General features: G+C 35.9%; 1 protein-coding gene across 9 annotated transcripts in view; it reads left to right on the top strand.

Moving 5' to 3' along the window:
• CPLANE1 (ciliogenesis and planar polarity effector complex subunit 1) overlaps positions 1–16,941 on the top strand; it is a 232,391-nt gene extending 215,450 nt beyond the window's left edge. For 5 of the 9 annotated variants that reach the window (XM_077116988.1, XM_077116981.1, XM_077116983.1 and 2 more), the window contains 5 exons: positions 8,472–8,530; positions 8,997–9,164; positions 10,355–10,482; positions 15,836–15,912; positions 16,490–16,940. In XM_077116988.1, coding sequence (XP_076973103.1) covers positions 8,472–8,530; positions 8,997–9,164; positions 10,355–10,482; positions 15,836–15,912; positions 16,490–16,651 — 594 coding nt within the window. In that variant the 3' untranslated portion in view covers positions 16,652–16,940. Of the gene's footprint in view, positions 1–8,471; positions 8,531–8,996; positions 9,165–10,354; positions 10,483–15,835; positions 15,913–16,489 lie in introns of all 9 variants that reach the window. The other 4 variants (XM_077116986.1, XM_077116982.1, XM_077116985.1 and 1 more) reach the window with 4 other exon arrangements.
• The last annotated feature ends 3,251 nt before the right edge of the window (positions 16,942–20,192 follow it).

Below are 20,192 nucleotides of genomic sequence, written 5' to 3'. Positions count from 1 at the left end.
CCTTAGCTGATTACAAATGGAATCAGACATAGATGCAGCTGATGTGATCATGATTTAATTCTATGAATTTTCCTCATTGCAACAGACAGACCAGCACTTTCCCGACCAGACAAACAGGTACCACTACTTGGCCAAATTGACAGATAAACCTGACCATGACACTAGTGTATAGAAACACTACAGATTTTTGAGTTTTGATCTTGTAACCTGCGACTTTGCTGTAGTCATTTATTAGCTCTAGTAGTGTTGCTGTGGATTTTTCAGGGTTTTCAACATACAGTGTCATATCATCTGCAAACAGTGAGAATTTTACTTCTTCCTTTCCAATTTTGATGCCTTGTATTTCTTTTTCTTGTCTAATTGCTCTGGCTAGAACTTCCAACATAATGTTGAATAACAATATAGATAGTAGACATCCTTGTCTTGTTCTTGGATGTTAGGTGAAAAGTTTTCAGTTTTTCTCCATTGAGCTTGATGTTAACTGTGGGTTTTTCATATATTCCCTTTATCATGTTGAGGAAGTTCCCTTCTATTCCTATTATTTGAAGTGTTTTCAACAAGAAAGGATGTTGAATTTTGTCAAATGCCTTTTCTGCATCAATCGAGATGATTATGTGGTTCTTCTGCTTGGATTTGCTGATGTGGTATATTACATTAATTGATTTTCTTATGTTGAACCATCCTTGCATACCTGGGGTTAATCCTACTTGGTCATGGTGTATAATTCTTTTAATATGCTGCTGGATTCGATTTGCAAGAATTTTGTTGAGGATTTTTGCATCTATATTCATAAGAGATTGGTCTTTAGTTTTCTTTTTTTTTTGTAATATCTTTGTCTGGGTTTGGTTTGAGTGTGATGTTGGCTTTGTAGAGTGAGTTAGGTAGCTTTCCCTCCTCTTCAGTTTTTTTGAAGAGTTTGAGCAGTATTGGTACTAATTCTTTCTTGAATGTTTGGTAGAATTCACATGTGAAACTGTTCTAGTTTGCTAGCTGCCAGAATGCAACACACCAGAAATGGATTGGCTTTTAATAAAAGGGTTATTTATTTTGTTAGTTCTTCAGAGGAAAGGCAGCTAACTTTCCACTGAGGTTCTTTCTTACATGGGAAGGCACAGATGGTCTCTGCTGGCCTTCTCTCCAGGCCCCTGGGTTCCAACAACTTTCCCCGGGGTGACTTCTTTCTACATCTCCAAAGGCCTGGGCTGAGCTGTGGGTGCTGAGATGAGGAATGCCGAGCTGCTTAGGCTGTGCTACGTTGTGCTCTCTCATTTAAGCACCAGCCAATTAAATCAAACGTCATTTATTGCAGCAGGCCCGCCTCCTAGCCGACTGCAGGTGTAATTAGCAACAGATGAGGTTCACGTACCATTGGCTCAAGTCCACAGCACCAGAACTAGATGCCTTCACCTGGCCAAGTTGACAACTGAATCTAACTACCACAGAAGCCTCTGGTCCTGGACTTTTCTTTTTGGGGAGCTTCTTAATGACTAATTCAGTTTCTTTACTTCCTTTATTTCTGTGGGGTCAGTGGTTATGTCTCCTCTTCCATTTCTGATTTTATTTATTTGCATCCTTTCTGTTCTTCTTTTTGTCAACCTCTCTAAGCGTCCATGAATCTTACTGATTTTCTCATAGAACCAACATCTGCTGTTGATTTTCTCGATTGTTTTCGTGTTCTCAATTTCATTAATTTCTGCTCTAATCTTCATTATTTCTTTCCTTTTGCTTGCTTTGGGGTTAGTTTGCTGTTCTTTCTCTAGTTCTTCCAAGTGGACAGTTAATTCCTCAATTTTTGCCCTTTTTTTATATAGGCATTTAGGGCAATAAATTTCCCTCTTAGCACTGCCTTTGGTGCATCCCATAAATTTTGATTTGTCGTGTTTTCATTTTCATTTGCCTCAGGATATTTACCGATTTCCCTTGTAACATCTTCCTTGCCCCACTGGTTGTTTAAGAGTGTGTTGTTGAGCCTCCATATATTTGTGAATTTTCTGTCAGTCTGCCTGTTAACTGATTTCCAACTTTTTTTCCTTTATGATCTGAGAAAGTGTTTTGCAGGATTTCAATCTTTTTAAATTTATTGAGTTGCTTTGTGACCCAGCATATGGTTTATCCTTGAGAATGATCCATGAGCACTTGAGAAAATGGTATATCCTGCTGTTTTGGGGTGTAATGTTTTATAAATGTCTCTTACATCTAGCTCATTTATTGTATTATTTAATTTCCAATAAATTGAGAATTGAGAAGTCTAGATCACTTATTGTATTATTCAAATTCTTAATAAATAAAGAAACATCTTTATTGATCCTCTGCTAGATGTTCTGTCCATTGATGAGAGTGGTGAATTGAAGTCTCCAACTATTATGGTAGATGTGTCTATTTCTCTTTTCAGTGTTTGCCACATGTATTTTGGAGCATTCTGGCTCAGTGCATAAATATATATGATTGTTATATCTTCTTGCTGAATTGTTCCTTTTATTAATGCATGGTATCCTTCTTTGTCTCTTTTTAACTGTTTTACATTTGAAGTCTAATTTGTTGGATATTCGTATAGCTACTCCTGCTCTTTTCTGATTGTTCTTGCATGGAATATCTTTTCCCAACCTTTCACTTTCAACCTTTGTTTATCCTTGGGTCTAAGATGTATTTCCTGTAGATAGCATATAGATGGGTCCTGTTTTTTAATCCATTCTGCCAGTCTATGTCTTTTGATTGGGGAGTTTAATCCATTGACATTTAGTGTTATTACTGTACAAGTAGTACTTTTTTCTACCATTTTGCTTTTTGGATTTTTTATGTCATATCTAATTTTCCTTCTTTTTACCTCTGCTCATAGTCTTCATTTCTGCACTCTTCTCCATACCTCTCTCTCTGTCTTTTTGCATCTGCCTCTAGTCTTCCCTTTAGTATTTCTTGCAGAGCTGGTCTCTTGGTCACAAATTCTCTCAGTAATTTTTTTGCCTGAAAATGTTTTAATTTCCCCTCATTTTTGAAGGACAGTTTTGCTTCATATACACTTCGTGGTTGGCAGTTTTTCTCTTTTAGTAATTTAAATATATCATCCCATTGTCTTCTCGTCTCCATGGTTTCTGCTGAGAAATCTACACATAGTCTTATTGGGTTTCCCTTGTAGGTGATGGATTGCTTTTCTCTTGCTGCTTCCAAGAGTCCTTCTTTCTCTTTGACATCTGACATTCTGATTAGTAAGTGTCTTGGAGTACGTCTATTTGGATCAATTCCGTTTGGGGTATTCTGCAGTTCTGGATCTGTAATTTTAAATCTCTTATAAGAGTTGGGAAATTTTAAGTGACAAGTTCCTCTATTAGTTTTTCTCCTCCTTTTTTGTTCTTTTCTCCTGGGACAACCACAACACGTATATTCGTGCGCTTCATGTTGTCATTCAGTTCCCTGAATCCCTGCTCATATTTTTCCATTCTTTTCCCTGTATTTTCTTTTGCTTGTCGGATTTCAGATGTCCCATCCTCCAGTTCACTTATCCTGTCTTCTGCCTCTTGAAATCTGATATGGTAGGTTTCCATTGTTTTTTTCATCTCTTCTACTCTGCCTTTCATTCCCATAAATTCCGTGATTGTTTTTTCAGACTTTTGATTTCTTCTTTTTGTTCATTCCTTGCCTTCTATATATCCTCCCTCAATTCACTGATTTGATTTTTGATGAGATTGTCCATGTCTGTTTGAACATTCTGAATTAATTGTTTCGACTCCTGTATCTCATTTGAATTGTTGGTTTGTTCCTTTACCTGGGCCATATGTTCGTTTTCCTAGTATGACTCGTTATTTTTTGCTGGTGTCTAGGCATTTAATTACTTTGATTAGTTTGTTCGGGAGATATTTTCACTTTTTTTAAACTAGGATTTTCTTGCTGTTTGACTTTGTTGCCTATCTGTTCTTTGACAGTCAGTTCAGCTTATTCTGGTCCTCTAGCTTAGGTTTTGTTTAACCCAGCAGAATTTTTTAGTTCTTCTTTTCATGTTTCTTGCCCTACCTGTATGGTGCTTATTTTTCCCCCCTTAGCAGAGTCTATGCAATATTATAGACCCCTACCAGACTTTCCCAGTCCAAACTGGCCTCCTGTCAGAAGGAAAGAGTCTCCTGCATCAGTTTTCCCTTAGGGTGAGACCCAGCAGATTGAAAGGCTTTCCTATGAAGCTTCTGGGCTCTCCGTTTTTCCTATCCTGCCTGGTATGGGCACTTTTCTGCCTGCAGGTCCCACCTGCATAAGGTAATGCAGTACATTTAACTTCAGAGACACTCCCTGCTGGGGGCGTGGTGGAGATAGAGGAGAGGTATTAGTCTGGTTTTATTTGCTTCACTTTTCCAGATCCTGGGGTCTGAACTACTTGAGGGAGGGATTCCCCTGATCTGAGCTCCACATCTCTCTTGGGGAAGGGGCAGGCTCCAGACAAACACTCAAACAAGCTTAATTCTGCCTATGCCTGGGGCAGTGTAGCTTGAGAAGCCTTGCAGTTGTATCCAAAGAGCAGTCAATCTGTAGAAACACAGCCACCAAAATGAAAGAGAAAAATCCTTTTCAAAGCAGGACCCCCATTCCTTGGGTTTGCCAATCATGACCTTAAGTTGGTATGTTGCTCTCTGTATCTCCAGGTCCTATGTGCCCCCTCCTTTCCTTCATGGCCCAGACCTTTTCAAATACAAAAATCTGTGGGTTTTTTTTGTTTTTGTTTTTGTTTGTTTTATTTTTCCGTCAGCCCTGCCACCTCTGCGCTGGGGCAAAACCCAGTGACCTCTTCTTTTACTTAGGTTCAGCTGAGTTGGGGGCCTATTTTTAGTAGTCAGAATCTGTTAATTAATTCCACAATTGCAGTTTTCTTACACTCAGCCCCTGTGGTGGTAAACTCTATTTCCTTTCCCCTCTGGGAAGCAGCCTGTGGGGGAGGGGTGTCAGTCACTGCAGCTTGGGAAACTCACCATTCTGGGTGGGCTGGCAGCCAGTCCAGCTGGTCCATACTGGGGTACACTGTGTGTTCTGTCACTGACATGGCCCCAGCAATTGTTCTGTATTGTGCCTGGCTATTTATTAGCTGCTCTGGAGGACGAACTAAAGTCCACGCTTCACTAAGCCGCCATCTTGGCCAAGACCCCTTGATCCTGTTTTTAATCCACTCTGCTGATCTATGTCTTTTTATTGGGGAGTTTATCCATTAACTTTTAATGTTATCACTGTAAACTTTGGACTTTCTTCAGCCTTTCTTCTTTTGAATTGTATTTGTCCTAGCTTATTTTCTCCCTCTTTTCTTACCCTCTTAGTTACTCTTACTGCTAATCTTCATTTCTACACTCTCCTCCAAACTTCCTTCTTCTGTCTTTTCCTGTCTACCTCTACCACTCACTTTAGTATTTCTTATAGAGCAGGTCTCTTCTTTACAAACCCTCACAATGTCTGTTCATTGGTAAATATTTTAAACTCTCCCTCAGGTTTGCTAGATAGTTTTGCTGGATATAGAATTCTTGGTTGGCAGTTTTCCACTTTCTATATCTTAAATATACCATTCCACTGCTTTCTTGCCTCTGTGGTCTCTGCTGAGATATCACTACTTAGTCTCTTTGAGTTTCCCTTCTATGTGATGAATTGCTTTTTTTGTTGTTGCTTTCAGAGTTGTCTTTGACATTTAATAATCTGATTTAGTAAGTATCTTGGAGTAGGTCTGTTTGGTTCTATTTTGTTTAGGATACACTATGCTTCTTCTACCTGTAATTTTATGTTTTTCATAAGAATTGGGAAATTTTGAGTGATAATTTCCTCCATTATTCTTTCTGCCCCTTTTCCTTTCTCCTCTCCTTCTGGAGATACATATCATGTGTATTCATGTACTTCATGTTGTCATTCTGTTCCCTGAGACCTTGCTCAAACTTTTCCATTCTTTTTCCTACCTGTTGTTTTGTGTGTAGGATTTCAGGTGTCCTGTCTTCTAGTTCACTAATCCTTTCTTATGCCTCTTCAAATCTGCTGTATTTTTCCCTTTTTTTTTTTTCATCTCTTCTGTTGGGCCTTTCAGTCCCGTAATTTCTTCCATTTATTTTTCAGGCTTTTGAATTCTCCTATATGGACACCCAGTGTCTTCTTTATATCCTTCATCTCTTTTGCTATTTCCTTCAACTCAAATTGATTTGATTGAGAAGATTTGTTTGAACATTTTTAATTAGTTGGTTCAACTCCTGTATCTCAATTGAGATGTTGGTTCCTTTGATTGGGCCCTATCTTCATGCTTCCTGGTATGAGTTATGACTTTTTGCTGATGTCTAGACATTTGATTTTCTTACTTAGTTTATTCAGGAGAAAATTTTCTCTGTTGTGCGTAGAGTTCTCTCATTGGTTGGCTTTTTTCTCTTATCTCTTCCTTTCTCTTTCCAGCCAGTTGTCAGATTGCCTTTGTCCCTTAGACACCCATAGCCACCTTTCTCAGAGAGGGATAAGCACTGGGTACCACAAGTCGGTTTCTGTTTGTGGGTAAAACAACTGCTGGCTCCCAGTGGTGCCCTTTTCTTAACCAGCCTGAAAGATCTGCATTTGTTTTTCAGGGTACTGCTTTAACAGTTGGTTGTCCTTATTTTTCAGCCAAAACAGGGGCATGTTTCCATGCGGGGGGTCTAAACCAGTTCCTATGTGCCTGTATTATGGTCTGGAGAATCTCTGAAAAGCACTTGCACTTTCCCATCTGCCTAGCATATGGTGCTGTTCAGTAACTTAATTGTCCTCATAAGCTGTTTGCCTTGGAGCCCAGGCTGCATCTGCCTGAGTGGGGCTGAAACTCAGGATTCCTTTGCTCTCACTTTGTCAGCCCAAATCTGGTTCAGTGTAGGCCTGTGCCCCCACTTTATTTGTGACAGAGAACTCCTCAAGTTCTCCCAGTTTTCAGTCATCTCCTAGGCAAAGATCAGGGCGCCTGTTGCTATTTCCCTTGGGTGAGAGAAGAATTGTCTGTTTCAGTACTGGAAAACCATTTCTGTCTATGTTTTCTCAGACTCTCTGTCCTCACTGACCTGGGCCTTGAAATGCCCTCCTCTGCCCCCTGGGTCTGTCTCACTGCTGTGGGAGAATTTATCTTTTGTTTCCCTGGTGGGAAGGATCCTGGCTGCTGTTTCTGTGCCCTTCCCGTGCTGTGTAAGATAGAATGAGGGGGAGGGGAGAGTATTGGCCTGTCTAGGACGGAAGTTTGCTACTGGAAATTTTTTCTTCTTCAATTCAGCATTTGTGAGGTTCTTCTCCAATCTAAATCTTCCTCCTGAGTTAGAAGAAATTCAGAGTTGTCCTTTTTTCCCCATTGAATTGCTTTAAAAATATGCAAATGGTGATATCAGCCAAAATATTGGAGTATTAATCTCCTGGGATTCATCCATGGATGCATCCCAAGTTGTCTACGGCTGTGGGCTTCTTTGAGAATATAACCTTTTCTTAAGAGCTCTGGAGACATGGTGGAGATCTTCAAGACAAGTAAAGTACATGACCAGAATCCTAAAGTTTTTGTGTGTATATGTGAGTGTCTGTAGTTCTTCCATCCCATGATGGGGTCAGTGATTCTGATATTATCTTCCTGTTCAGTGAGGCAGATACTCAAGGTGGTTAGAATTTTGTGTCCAAATTTAGAATGAATTAACTCTGAAAGCATAGGGAATGTTTCATTCATAGACCTCGTGGTATCTGCTTCAAGTACAGCTTCTATTTGAGTGAATGGATGGGATTAGTGAGGTATTAAAGCAATTAAATTTTTTATTTTAATTTCTATCAGAAGTCAATAAGACCTTAATCCTGTTACAGAGTACTTCTCTATAGGACCTTGAGAAAGTGAATTCACTTCTAAGTGCCTGTTTTTATATATGCAATTGTCTCTATTATAAAGACTTAACCTCATTAGTATCTCTTAATTGTAACACTCAAAATTTTGAAATGGTAAGGTGTACATGTTTAACATTTGTCAGTTTGTCTTATGGAACAATTTTGCCGAGTTCACAAGTCAATCACTACAGTCGGTTTTTGTTAAACTTTACAAAACATCAAATGATAATTTTAATCATGACATATTTCTGTTTTATCAGCTAAGCTCTTTGTGAGGTTATTCACAAAACTGAGTGCTGGATATAGGTGTGTCCATCCCTAAAATGTTCATATTTTCCATTTTTAATACAGCTGATAAGGTTCTTTTCTTTTTAGGAAAGTATATTACTTTCACTAGTAAAACAGATTTTACATTCCATTTATTAAATTGGATTTTGCTTTAATTACATAATGCTTCAATTTAACATTTCCATGTTTTGTGCTAGGGTAGGAAGCTTTATCAGTTATGACAATGTTTTGTGCTCTTTTCTAAATAGCAAAATTATGTTTGAACCTCCTGTTATAATTGGTTAGTAGAATTTCATGTCTTTCATCGATCATATTGGCTTGATTATTTAAGTTGAACAATAATGAAATCACTGGATTTTCTTGTGCAGTTTTGCATGACTTCAAGGGAAATCAGGCTAAGACAGAAGATGAAGAATGAAAAAGATCGGTGAGTGTGGTAGTTCTGCCTTGAGCTTGTTCACCCTAGGTGTAGATAATGATTTTGGAATTCCATTTTTCATGATTGTTCCCTTCTGTTTGTTGATAAACAGAAAATTATGGGAAAAATCACTGCAAAGAAAAAGATTAAATTCATTAGCCTTTTTAGGAATTTGTTTTCAAATAATTATTTGTTCCATTCAATTTTTATGACTTTTATTTCTGCTGTTCCCTTCCCTTTCTAAACCTATCAGGCTAAGATTTGTGCATGCATTGGGGAAATGTCAAATACCCCAAAAGCCATAACTGCAAGTACTTTAATAATCCTGCCTAATGATTTTTAGATCTGATCAATAGAAGCATTTAAAGAGCATTGAAGAAAACAAATCCTAGATAGTCTCCAAACACCATGTTCCCTCTAGAAATATAAATTGAAAGTGACTCTTAGTAAATGATATTTTACCCTTTGCTTTAAGATTGGTACTCTCTGATCACTATAGTCGTCGAATCTCACAAGCATATAATCTCATGAATGAGCTGTTATCTGAATCAGTGCAGCCACCTGCAACTGCACAGAAACATTTGCCTAACAAACCCAGATCTGCTCAAGTTTCCACCTGGCAATGCTTCCTTTCTCCAAGAGGGTAAGAACAAATTTGGCCAAATATTTTCAGGTCTAATTAGAAGAAATGAAGTGCTTTTGGGATGGAACTTCACTGTATCTCCATCTACCATGCTCAGTTATGATGATGAAATAAGGAATAACAGTAGCCCCATAGTAACGAAGATTTTATAAATTTCTAGACTTACCAAGGGAAAAAACAAAATGGTATTTATTATATCGCTACCTAAGATATAATAAAGCACTTCAGTATACCTAATATCATTTTGATATCTGTTCAGTACTGTTCTCTTTGTTTCTGTAGTTTTCATTAATACATGCATCTGTAATTTGTCTCTTAACTGTTTTCCCTGTTTCTCTACTTATCTCTACTCTTGCAGAAATAGCCAGTCCCGTCAGCTCACAGCTTTTGTCTCTGTTATCTCTCTCCAACCCACCCAGTTAGGCTGTTTAGATTATAGATTATATTATAATATAATAGATTAGATTATAATATAAATTTATAAATTAAAATTATAAATTAGTTTATCAATTTATAAACTATATAAAATTATATAGTTTAATTTTAAATCCAAACTACTTTTACCTTTACAGTAATGAACTGCAGTGGGTTTGCACGTAAATCCATTAGGTAGGAGTTAATTAAATATAGAGTGTTTAAGAAGAGTATCCAAGTATAAAGATTCTGGTATATGGTAAACAAAGATGCAAAGTTATATCCATTGTTGACCCATAAGGTGAACATAAATTGGCACTACACTACTGATAAAAATTACAACTTCTGACAAATTAAATTATTAGAATTATTAACATAATCACATAATGTGAGAGTCTAGAGAAAATGCTACCAGAAACCCAGATATAATCAGATCACTTGTATGCATAGTTTGGGGGTTACTCTAAATACCAGAGACTCTTCTTAAATCCTTTCTAGAATAAAGCAGCATCTAAATGCATAAATAAAAGACTGCTATCAAAGACATGGAAAACTTGAAATGGGTAGAGATATCCAGAAGAACTTTTATTTTTTAGGAATAAAAATAAAGAATAATTTGTTGATGATTATTCTATATTAAGTATATCATAAAGTACAGATTTTAAGCAACATCAAGTAAATGTATTAATCTAAGCTGTAATTTGGGCTTTTGAATATTAAAGGTTATCGCTAATAATGAGATCCTTGGAATATAATTAATTATATTTCTGCTTCAGAGAGAATCAACATGGACACAATTTTCCAATAAATCAACCTGGAAAAGTCAGATGTATTTGCACATCAAGTTATACATCCCAAAAAGGGAAACCTTTTGGGCAACCTCCAGGTTCACCTTGGCCAGGTGGTAAGACTTCATGCTTTTTTATATTATGTGATTTATACCTATTCTTTCTTGTCCCTAAAGTTGAGTTTCATTATATTTCAGTATTTTCTAGTAAAAAGCAATTCTCATTCTAGCAACATATAAAGTTCTGATAGAAACCAAGCTGTTCTTGGATCTTGTTCTACTGCTTTGAAATAAGATGATCAAGGAACCTTTTTAAAATAAGGGTTTTTTTGGTAATAAAATTCTTTTGTCTATCTAAAGATGTTCACATTTTTACAAAGAAGTTCTAGTGCTTTTACTCTTTAAACATCCTTTTCCACCTTTAAAAGTATACGCATTTCTTTAATTTTGCCATATTTGTGTTTTGGTTACTAAAGTAAATTATGCTTATATATAAAATGATTTCACATTAAAATATATATAGTAGAGACTAACATATTACGTTTAAGTGTATATAGCAAAAATGTATATTAAAAGCTAACTTATGTCACAGATTCTGTTTATGTTCTTTAATTACAACTCTGTGAGAAAGGTACTGTTATGCTCCCATTTTTTTTAACATTTTTTATTGTGAAATATATATACCAAAAAGCAATAAATTTCAAAGTACATTTTAATGAATAGTTATAGAATATGTTTCAAAGTTTGGTATGAGTTACAGTTCCTCAATTTCAGGTTTTTCCTCCTATCTACTCTAAGACACTGGAGACTAAAAAGAGATATCCATATGGTGATTCAGTAGTCATACTCATTTATTAAATTCCAACTTCTCTGTTATAACTCCTCCTTCTCCTTTGATCCTTCTCCCAATCTGTAGAGATATTTGGATTATGCCCATTCTAACTTTTTCACATTGAAAAGGAGTGTTGACAATATGGGATAGAGGGATGGAACTGGTTGGTATTCTTGGAGAGACCAGCACGTCTGGGTTTCAAGACTTATCTGGCCTAGGGACCATCCGAAAGTTTTAGGTTTCTGAAAAGTAAATTTAGTGCGTGCAGCTTTTGTGAGATCTCAGAGCCCTGGATGTTCTTTAGGATTAACAGAAATAATGTTGGTTGGGGTTTGGCAAACCATGGCAATTAGCAGTATCCAAGTGAAGAGTACTAAGAGTAGCCTCCAGAATAGCCTCTCAACTTTATTTGAACTCTTTTATATGCTCCCATTTTAAAATGAAGAAACCAAGGCAGAGAAGTTTAATAACCTACCCAAGATGAGATAGCAAGGAATTGGTAGAGCCAGGAATTAAACCCAGCCTGGGTCTAGAGCCAGATCTTATAACCTGTACTGCAATATGCCTCAGTTTAGAGAACTGAACTGAAATTCCCATAAATTCCATTTCCTTTAGATAAAACCTTTAATAGTTGGGTTAATTTTGCCTCTGATTGACAAGTTACAATAAGAAAATACTGTTCTTTTTTAAATAAAATTTCAAACGGTGAATTATGGTTTCCTTTTTTTAAATTAGAGCAAATATAGGTTTACAGAAAAGTCATGCAAAAAGTACAGAATTTGCATATACCACAACCACACAGTTTCCTCTCTAATATTTGCATTTGTGTGGTGGTACCTTTGTTACAATTGATAAACCAGTATTATTATAATTATTCTATTAACTATAGTCCATAGTTTACATTAGGTTTCACTTTGTGTGTTGTACATTCTATGCTTGTTTTTAAATTTTTATTTGATAACATATATATTACAAATTTTCCCATTTTAACTCCTTTCAAATATACAGTTCAGTGCTATTAATTACATTTGCAATATTGAGCTAATATCACCACAGCCTGCACTAAAACTTTTCTGTCACCTCAGACAGCAACTCTGTACCAATTAAACATTAACTCCCTTCTCCATCCCTAGCTTTTCCCCTGGTAACATGTATTCTAATTTCTGACTGAATTTGTATATGCTAATTATTTCATATAAGTGAGATCTGCCTTATTTCACTCGACATGATGTCTTCAAGGTTCATTTGTATTGTTGCATGTATCAGAATTTCATTTATTTTTATGGATGAATAACATTCCAGTATATGAATGTATATACCACATTTTGTTTACCCTTTCACCCATTGATGGAAACTTGCTTCTACATTTTGGCAGCTGTGAATAACGCTGCTAAAAATATCAGTGTGCAAATGTCTGTTCATGTCCCTGCTCTTTCAGTTCTTTTGGTATATACCTAGAAGTGAGATTGCCAGATCATCTGGTAAATGCTATTCTTAACTATCTGAGAAACCACCGCACTACTTTCTACAGCATCTGAACTTATAGTTTATGTTTCCAGCAAAAATGTACAATAGTTGCTATTTCTCCATATCCTCGCCAACACTTTATTTTCCTTTTTTTTAAGTAATAGCCATGAGTGTGAAATGGTATCTCATTGTTGTTTTGTGTTTCTTAATGACTAGTGATGTTGAGCATCTTTTCATGTGCTTATTGGCCATTCGTATGTCTTCTTTTGGAAAAATGTCCATTGAAGTCCTTTGTCTATTTTTTAATTGGGTTATTTGTCTTTTTTTTTTGTTATGTATTAGTACTTTATATATAGATAGATAGATAGAATTAAACCTTATTAGATATATAGTTTCCAAATATTTCCTTCCATTCTGTAGATTGTCTTTTCACTTTCTTGATAATGTCCTTTGATGTACAAAATGTTTTAAATTTTGATGAAGTCCCATTCATCTATTTTTTTCTTTATTGCTCATACTTTTGATATCTAGTCTAAGAATCCGTTGCTTAATACAAAGACTAGACGTGTCCTACTATGTTTTCTTCTAGGAGTTTTATAGTTTTGGTTTTTATATTTACAACTTTGGCGCATTTTTGATTAATTTTTGTGTATGGTCTAAGGTAGGAGTCAACTTTCATTGTTTTGCATGTGGATATCCAGTTTTCCCAGCAAAATTTGTTGAAGAGACCATTCTTTCTCCCTTGAAAGGGTTTGATGCTCTTGTCAACAATCCATTGACCTTGGATCTGATGGTTTATTTCTGACATCTTAATTCAGTTCCATTGGTCTGATTGTCTATCCTTATGTCAGTTTTTCCATGTTGAGATTCCCCTCCTTTTTGTGAGCTGCAGAGATTCTGGGCAAGTTCCTCTCCATTTTCTGGCCACATAGAGTTCTGGGAACAACTGATGCACAGACCTGATAGAAGTTGGAACAACAATAAGGATCCCAGGGACATAACAGATGATGCCAAAACACAGCTGCAGGGAGGGCACGCAAGTGCAAGGACAAGTATCATGCAGTTTTTTTTCTTTCAATCTATTAAAGTGCTGTATGATATTAATTGATTTTCTTTTTTTGAACCACCTTTCATTACTGGGATACCCATTTGATTGTAGTGTATAATCTTTTAAATATACTATTGGATTCCATTTCCTTGTGTTTTGTTGTGGAATTATACATCTGTATTCATAAGGGATATTGTTTCTTAACTTTCTTTTCTTCTGATATCTTTATATCTTTCATATTAGGGTGATGCCTACCTCAAAGAATGAGACAGGAATGTTCCATCTTTAAGTTTTTGGAGGAGTTTGAGCAGAATTGGTGTTAATTCTTCCTTGACTATTTTATAAAATTCACCAGCAAAGCCATCTGGTTCTGGCCTTTTCTATATTGGGAGATTTTTGCTTACAGATTCAATCTCTATTTGTTATTGGTCTATTGAGGTCTTGTATTTCTTTTTAAGTTAGTTTGGCCAATTTGTACGAATTTGTCCATTTCATCTAGGTAATCTAATTTGTTGATACACAGTTGTTCATGGTATCATGCAATCCTTTTTATTTCTGTGTTGCCAATAGTAATGTCCCTCCTTTCATTTCTGGTTTTAGTTATTTCTGTTCTTTTTTTCTTTGTCAACATAGGTAAATGTTTTTCAATTTTATTGACCTTTTGGTTTCAATCAGCTTTTGGGTTCATTGATTCTCTCTGTTTATTTTTCCCTCCTATTTTCATTTATCTCCACTGTTGCCTGTATTATTCCTTCCTTCTGTTCACATTGAGTCTATTTTCTCTTTTTTCTGTTTCCATAAGGTGTGAGATTAGAGATTTGAGATCTTTTTTTGGGGGGGAGGTGTCCTTTAAAAAGGAGAATTTAATAAGTTGTAAATTTACAATTCTAAGGCTGTGAAATTGTTCAAATTACAGCAAGCCTATAGAAATGTCCAAATTGAGGCACCAACAGGTGGTTGGTTACTTCACTGAAGAAAGGTCGATGTAGTTCAGGGTTTCTCTCTCAACTGGAAAGGCACATGGCAAACATGGAAACATCTGCTAGCTTTCTCTCCAGGCTTCTTGTTTCATGAAGCTCTCCTGGGAGCGTTTTCTTTCTTCATCTCCAAAGATCTCTGGCTGGTAGACTCTCAGCCTTGTGGCTTTTGGTTCTGCAGCTTTCTCCTCATTCTCAGGCTTTCTTCAAAATGTTTCTTCTTTTAAAGGATTCCAGTAAACTAATCAAGACCCACATGGAATGGAGGTGTCAAGTCTTTATCTATTCAAAAGTTAATACCCACAATTGGGCAAGTCACACATCTATTGAGATAATCTTTTTGTTTGTTTATTTATTTATTAACTTTTTAAATTGTAGTATAATATGTATGTAAACCAAAGAAATAAAAAAGCAAAAGTTTCAAAGCACTCTTCAACAAGCAGTTACAGGACAGATCCCAGAGTTTGTCATGGGCTAACAAATGATCCTCTCATATTTTTCCTTCTAGCTACTCCAAAATATAGGGGGCTAGAGGGCTTAAATATTTTTTTTTATCAACACAATTGACTGTTTTTTGAAAAAAACATATATACAAAAAAGCTATAAATTTCAAAGCATAGCACCACAATTAGCTGTAGAACATATTTCAGAGTTTGACATGGGTTACAATTTCATAATTTTAGGTTTTTATTTCTAGCTACTCTAAAATACTGGAGACTAAAAGAGATATCAATTTAATGATTCAGCATGCGTATTCATTTGTTAAATCCTTTCTTCTCTGTATAACTCCGCCATCGCCTTTGATCTTTCCATCCCTCTCTTTAGGGGTGTTTGGGCTATGGTGATTCTTAATTTTTCATGTTGAATAATAGTGGTGACAGTGGGCATCCTTGTCTTGTACCTGATCTTAGGGGGAAAGCTTTCAGTCTCTCTCCATTGAGTATGATGCTGGCTATCAGTTTTTCATATATTCCCTTTATTATATTGAGGTAGTTACCTTTGATTCTATCTTTTGGAGTGCTTTTATCAGAAAAGGATGCTGAATTTTGTCAAATGCTTTTTCAGCATCAATCGAGATGATTATGTGATTTTTCCCTTTCGATTTGTTAATGTGCTGTATATGTTCTGTTCTTTTCTTCTTGAAAGGCTTTGATGCTCCATGCCGTAGCCCACAGCATACAAGAAAACATGCAAGTGCTGGACTTGTGCCTCAAACCAAGCAGGTGTGTATAGAGTATGAGAGCGAGGAGACTGGTGAATCTTTGGATGTTACCTACAGAAATCTGTAAGATTCTTCAAGAGAGTCACAATTCCCTTCTGCATATAATCATTGTTCCAGACTGAAGTTTCCTAGTGATTCCTTTTTGTTCTTCAGTTTTATGTATTTGTGTGTTGGCAGAAAGAGGGAAGATGTAAGATTATTAGGGAAGTTTGAACTAGTGATTCAAGGCATATCTACTTCTGGCTTAGTACTCCAGAGTTTTTCTTTATGAATTCTTCTTGACTTTGTATTTTCTTTTTAACTAAAAAACAACAAAAGCATAAGAGCAGTTCATTGTAGTGTAAGTTTCCATTCTGTCCCTTTCTTCAGATCTCGATGCCAAGCATCTAGTTGAGTCAAATGATGTTTAGCTCATTGACAATCCTGATGTGCTGGAGAATCACATCCCAGGTTTCCCTCACATTTTCTTTAGCCATTTGATAAATGAACAACCCTAGAACCTTTGAAACTTAATTCAGATTCCAAGTATTTCTCTCATGGGTTAGGACCACAACTTATTATCTTTCTTAATTTGATAGAACTCATCATCAACTGAAGAGGAAGAGGCAGAGCCTCTTTATGGGTTGAGTGGCGTGGACAGCATTTCTGAGAGCACTGGCAGCATCCTCAGCAAGCTTGACTGGAATGCCATTGACATCATGGTGGCTGACATGGAGGACAAGAGTTTGTCTGTTCATTAGGCCTTGGGCCTAAAAAACCTGGATATTGAAAAGGCCAGCACCTCAGTGATATGGTTATGAAAGATTTGTGGCTTTAAGGGAAAGGAGCAATGAAGAAAGTAATATGAATTTGTCACCTGCAACCATGATAATATCTGGATTAACCTTTTCAAGAGGGGAAATAAACATACCTTAATAACTTTGCTACCATGAAGAAAGATTGTTTAAATATAGGTGTATTATATGGTTTTGCATTTAACTCATTTTTTGCTAATAAAGAAATGATAAATACTTTTCTAGACAAGTGTTTGAGTTTGCTAGCTGCCGGAATGCAATATACCAGAAATGGAATGGCTTTTAAAAAGAAGATTTTAATAAGTTACAAATTTAAAGTTCTAAGGTCATGAAAATGTCCCAGTTATAGCAAGTTTATACAAATGTCCTATCTAAGGAATCCAGGGAAAGATACCTTGATTTAAGAAAGTTGAGGATGTTCAGTGTTTCTCTCACAAGTGGAAGGGCACATGCCAAACATGGTGTCATCTGCTAGCTTCCTCTCCAGGCTTCCTGTTTCATGAAATTCCCAAAAAGCTTTCTCCTTCTTCATCTCCAAAAATCACTGGCTGGTGGACTCTCTGCTTTGTGGTTCTACAGCATTCTAAAGCTTTCTCCAAAAGATTCCTCTTTTATAGGATTCTGGTAAACTAATCAAGAACCACATAGAATGGGTGGAGGCACGTCTCTACCTAATCAAGTTTAATACCCACACTTGACTGAGTCATATCTCCACACTTAGTTGAGATTGAAATAATCTCATTAACGTTTCCAACATATATAGGGATTAGAAGAAATGGCTGTCTTTACAAAATGGGATTAGAAATAAAACATATCTTTTCTAGAGTACATAAGTCCTTTCAAAGCAGCACAACAAGTTTTATAATATTTAAACTACTTTTATTAAAAAATCTTACTTCTTGCCTCCTCCTCTACTACTCCTCAGTTTTGAGGAACACCCTTATATTTGTGAAAGTGATGGCAACATTGTGTCTTTTCATTGAGGGAATAAAGTCAAAGTGATGGCAACGTTCTCTTTTATAGAGGGAAAAATGTCAAAATCTCACCTGAGAGACTTAATGAACACTATTTTAAATCATATAATAAAATCCACCTTTGAATGGCTTCCCCTAGAAGTGAAAAGGAACAAGCCACCTTCCACCAATTCTGAATTTCTAAATAAACCGAGGGTTAGATGGGCCAGGAGATCATCTGTCCTCTGCACTGTAGCCTAATAGCCATCGAGAAAGAAACCAGCCTGGATATTTTGGGGGGGAAAGAAAGACGGTGACTCCTAACTCTGGAAGATTTTACTTGACTTTGTAAAAACCATGGTGCAGAAACCCATGTAATTTTAGGTTCTGCACCCAAACAAATCTCATAATTTAGTAGATAATTTTTATGAAGAAAGACTAATGAGCAGGATCCTTCAACCACTTGCTAAAGTTTTGGTGTTATGGAAAGAATACTATCTAAAAAGGCTTTAACCAAAATAGCATATTGTAACCAGTTGAAAGCAGAAGAAGGTATAAAAATTCAGCTGACTTCTATTAAGCCAGACATTAGAGAGATTTACAAAAATGCTAAAATAATGCAGTTCTTGTCACTGAATTTTGCTTTGTAAAATAGCTACTTTTTATAAAAAATGTTAACTTCAAAAGGGTTTATTCTCATTTTAAATAAGTTAACATTTAAAAATTTTCTATTTTAATTTCTAACATGATAAATTTTGATAGATACACCTACATGAACAAAATCTCTTTGTGGGTCCTCAGTTTTCAGTTTGAGAACTGCTAACAATATGGGTAATTACAGGTCCCTAATTTATCAGTCTGCTTTAAGGTCAGTATTATGCAACTTTACACATTTTATACTTCTTCACATTTTACACTCCCTTCATCACAGTAAAACTAATTTTACAATAGGAAATAATTACTTTTTTATGTGCCCACTCCTGTTTTGCTTTAAACATTCAGTTGTCTTTTAAGAAAAGAAAAAACATATTCATTTATCATTACCAAATTATTTTTCATTTTTTCTTTAGATTCAAATTTCTGTCTAGTATTTCCTTTTGACCTGAAGAGCATTAGCATTCTTCTAGTGCAGATCTCTGACACTTAATTCTCTCAGATTTCATTTATTCAACTATATATTTAACCCTTGTTTTTGAAGGACATTTTAATTGGTTGCAGGGTTTGGTATTGACAGTTTTTTGCTTTTTGTTTTTACCTCAAGCATGAAAGATGCTTTTCTATTCTAATGAGAAGTCAGCCATCATTTCTATCATTTCCTATGTGTAATATGTCATTAAAATTTTTTTTTAAACAAATAGCATACAAACACGAACATTCTTACCATATGATCATTCCATTCTTGGTATATAATCAATAATTCACAATATCTACACATGTTGTATATTCTTCACCATGATCATTTCTTAAAACATTTGCATCAATTCAGAAAAAGAAATAAAAAGAAAAAAGAAAAGACCTCATACATACCATACCCCTTTCCCCCTCTCTCATTGATTGCTAATATTTACATCTACCCAATATAGTTTAGCCTTTGTTTCCACTATTTTTTTCTATACCCCTTATCTCTCCCTTTCACTGATCACAAGCATTTCAATCTACTAAATTTATTTTAACATTTGTTTCCCCTATTATTTATTTATTTATTTATTTTTTTTATTTATTTTTTTTTTTTAAAGAGGGAGGAAGGGAAGGAAAGACAGAGAAAGAAGGAAGGATGGAAGGAAGGAAGTGAGGAAGAAAGGGAAACATTTTTAAACATTTTCTTGTTTTATTATATTTTGTTTGTTTGTGTGTTTTTTACATGGGCTGGGGCCGGGAATCGAACCGGGGTCCTCCGGCACGGCAGGCAAGCACTCTTGCCCGCTGAGCCACCGCGGCCCGCCCCATATTTATTTATTTTTAATCCATGTGTTTTACATATCTGTCCACGCCATAGTTAAAAGGAGCATCAGACACAAGGTTGTTCCAATCACACAGTCACGTTGCAAAAGCTATGTCATTATATGGTCATCTTCAAGAAACATGGCTACTGGAACACAACTCTACATTTTCAGGCACTTCTCTCCAGCCTCTCCAATATATCTTAACTAAAAAGGTTATATCTATATAATGCTTAAGAATAGCTTCCAAGATAATCTCTCAATTCTGTTTGAAATCTCTCAACCATTGAAATTTTATTTTGTCTTATTTCTCTCTCCCCCTTTTTGGTCTAGAAGGTTTTCTCAATCCCTTGAGGCTGAGTCCCAGCTCATTCTAGGATTTCTGTCCCATGTTGCCAGGAAGGTTTACACCCTTGGGAGTCATGTCCCATGTAGAGAGGGAAAGGGCAGTGAGTTTGCTTGTTGTGTTGGCTTAGAAAGAGAGGCCACTATCTGAGCAACAAAAGAGATTCTCTGGGGGTGACTCTTAGGCCTAATTTTAAGTAGGATTACCTTATCCTTTATGGGGATAAGTTTCATATGAAGAAACCCCAA

This window comes from Tamandua tetradactyla, chromosome 9 (assembly GCF_023851605.1).
Source record: "Tamandua tetradactyla isolate mTamTet1 chromosome 9, mTamTet1.pri, whole genome shotgun sequence".
Taxonomy (NCBI): domain Eukaryota; kingdom Metazoa; phylum Chordata; class Mammalia; order Pilosa; family Myrmecophagidae; genus Tamandua; species Tamandua tetradactyla.
Note: the sequence above shows the minus strand (reverse complement) of the source record. Positions and strands in the feature narration are given on the sequence as shown.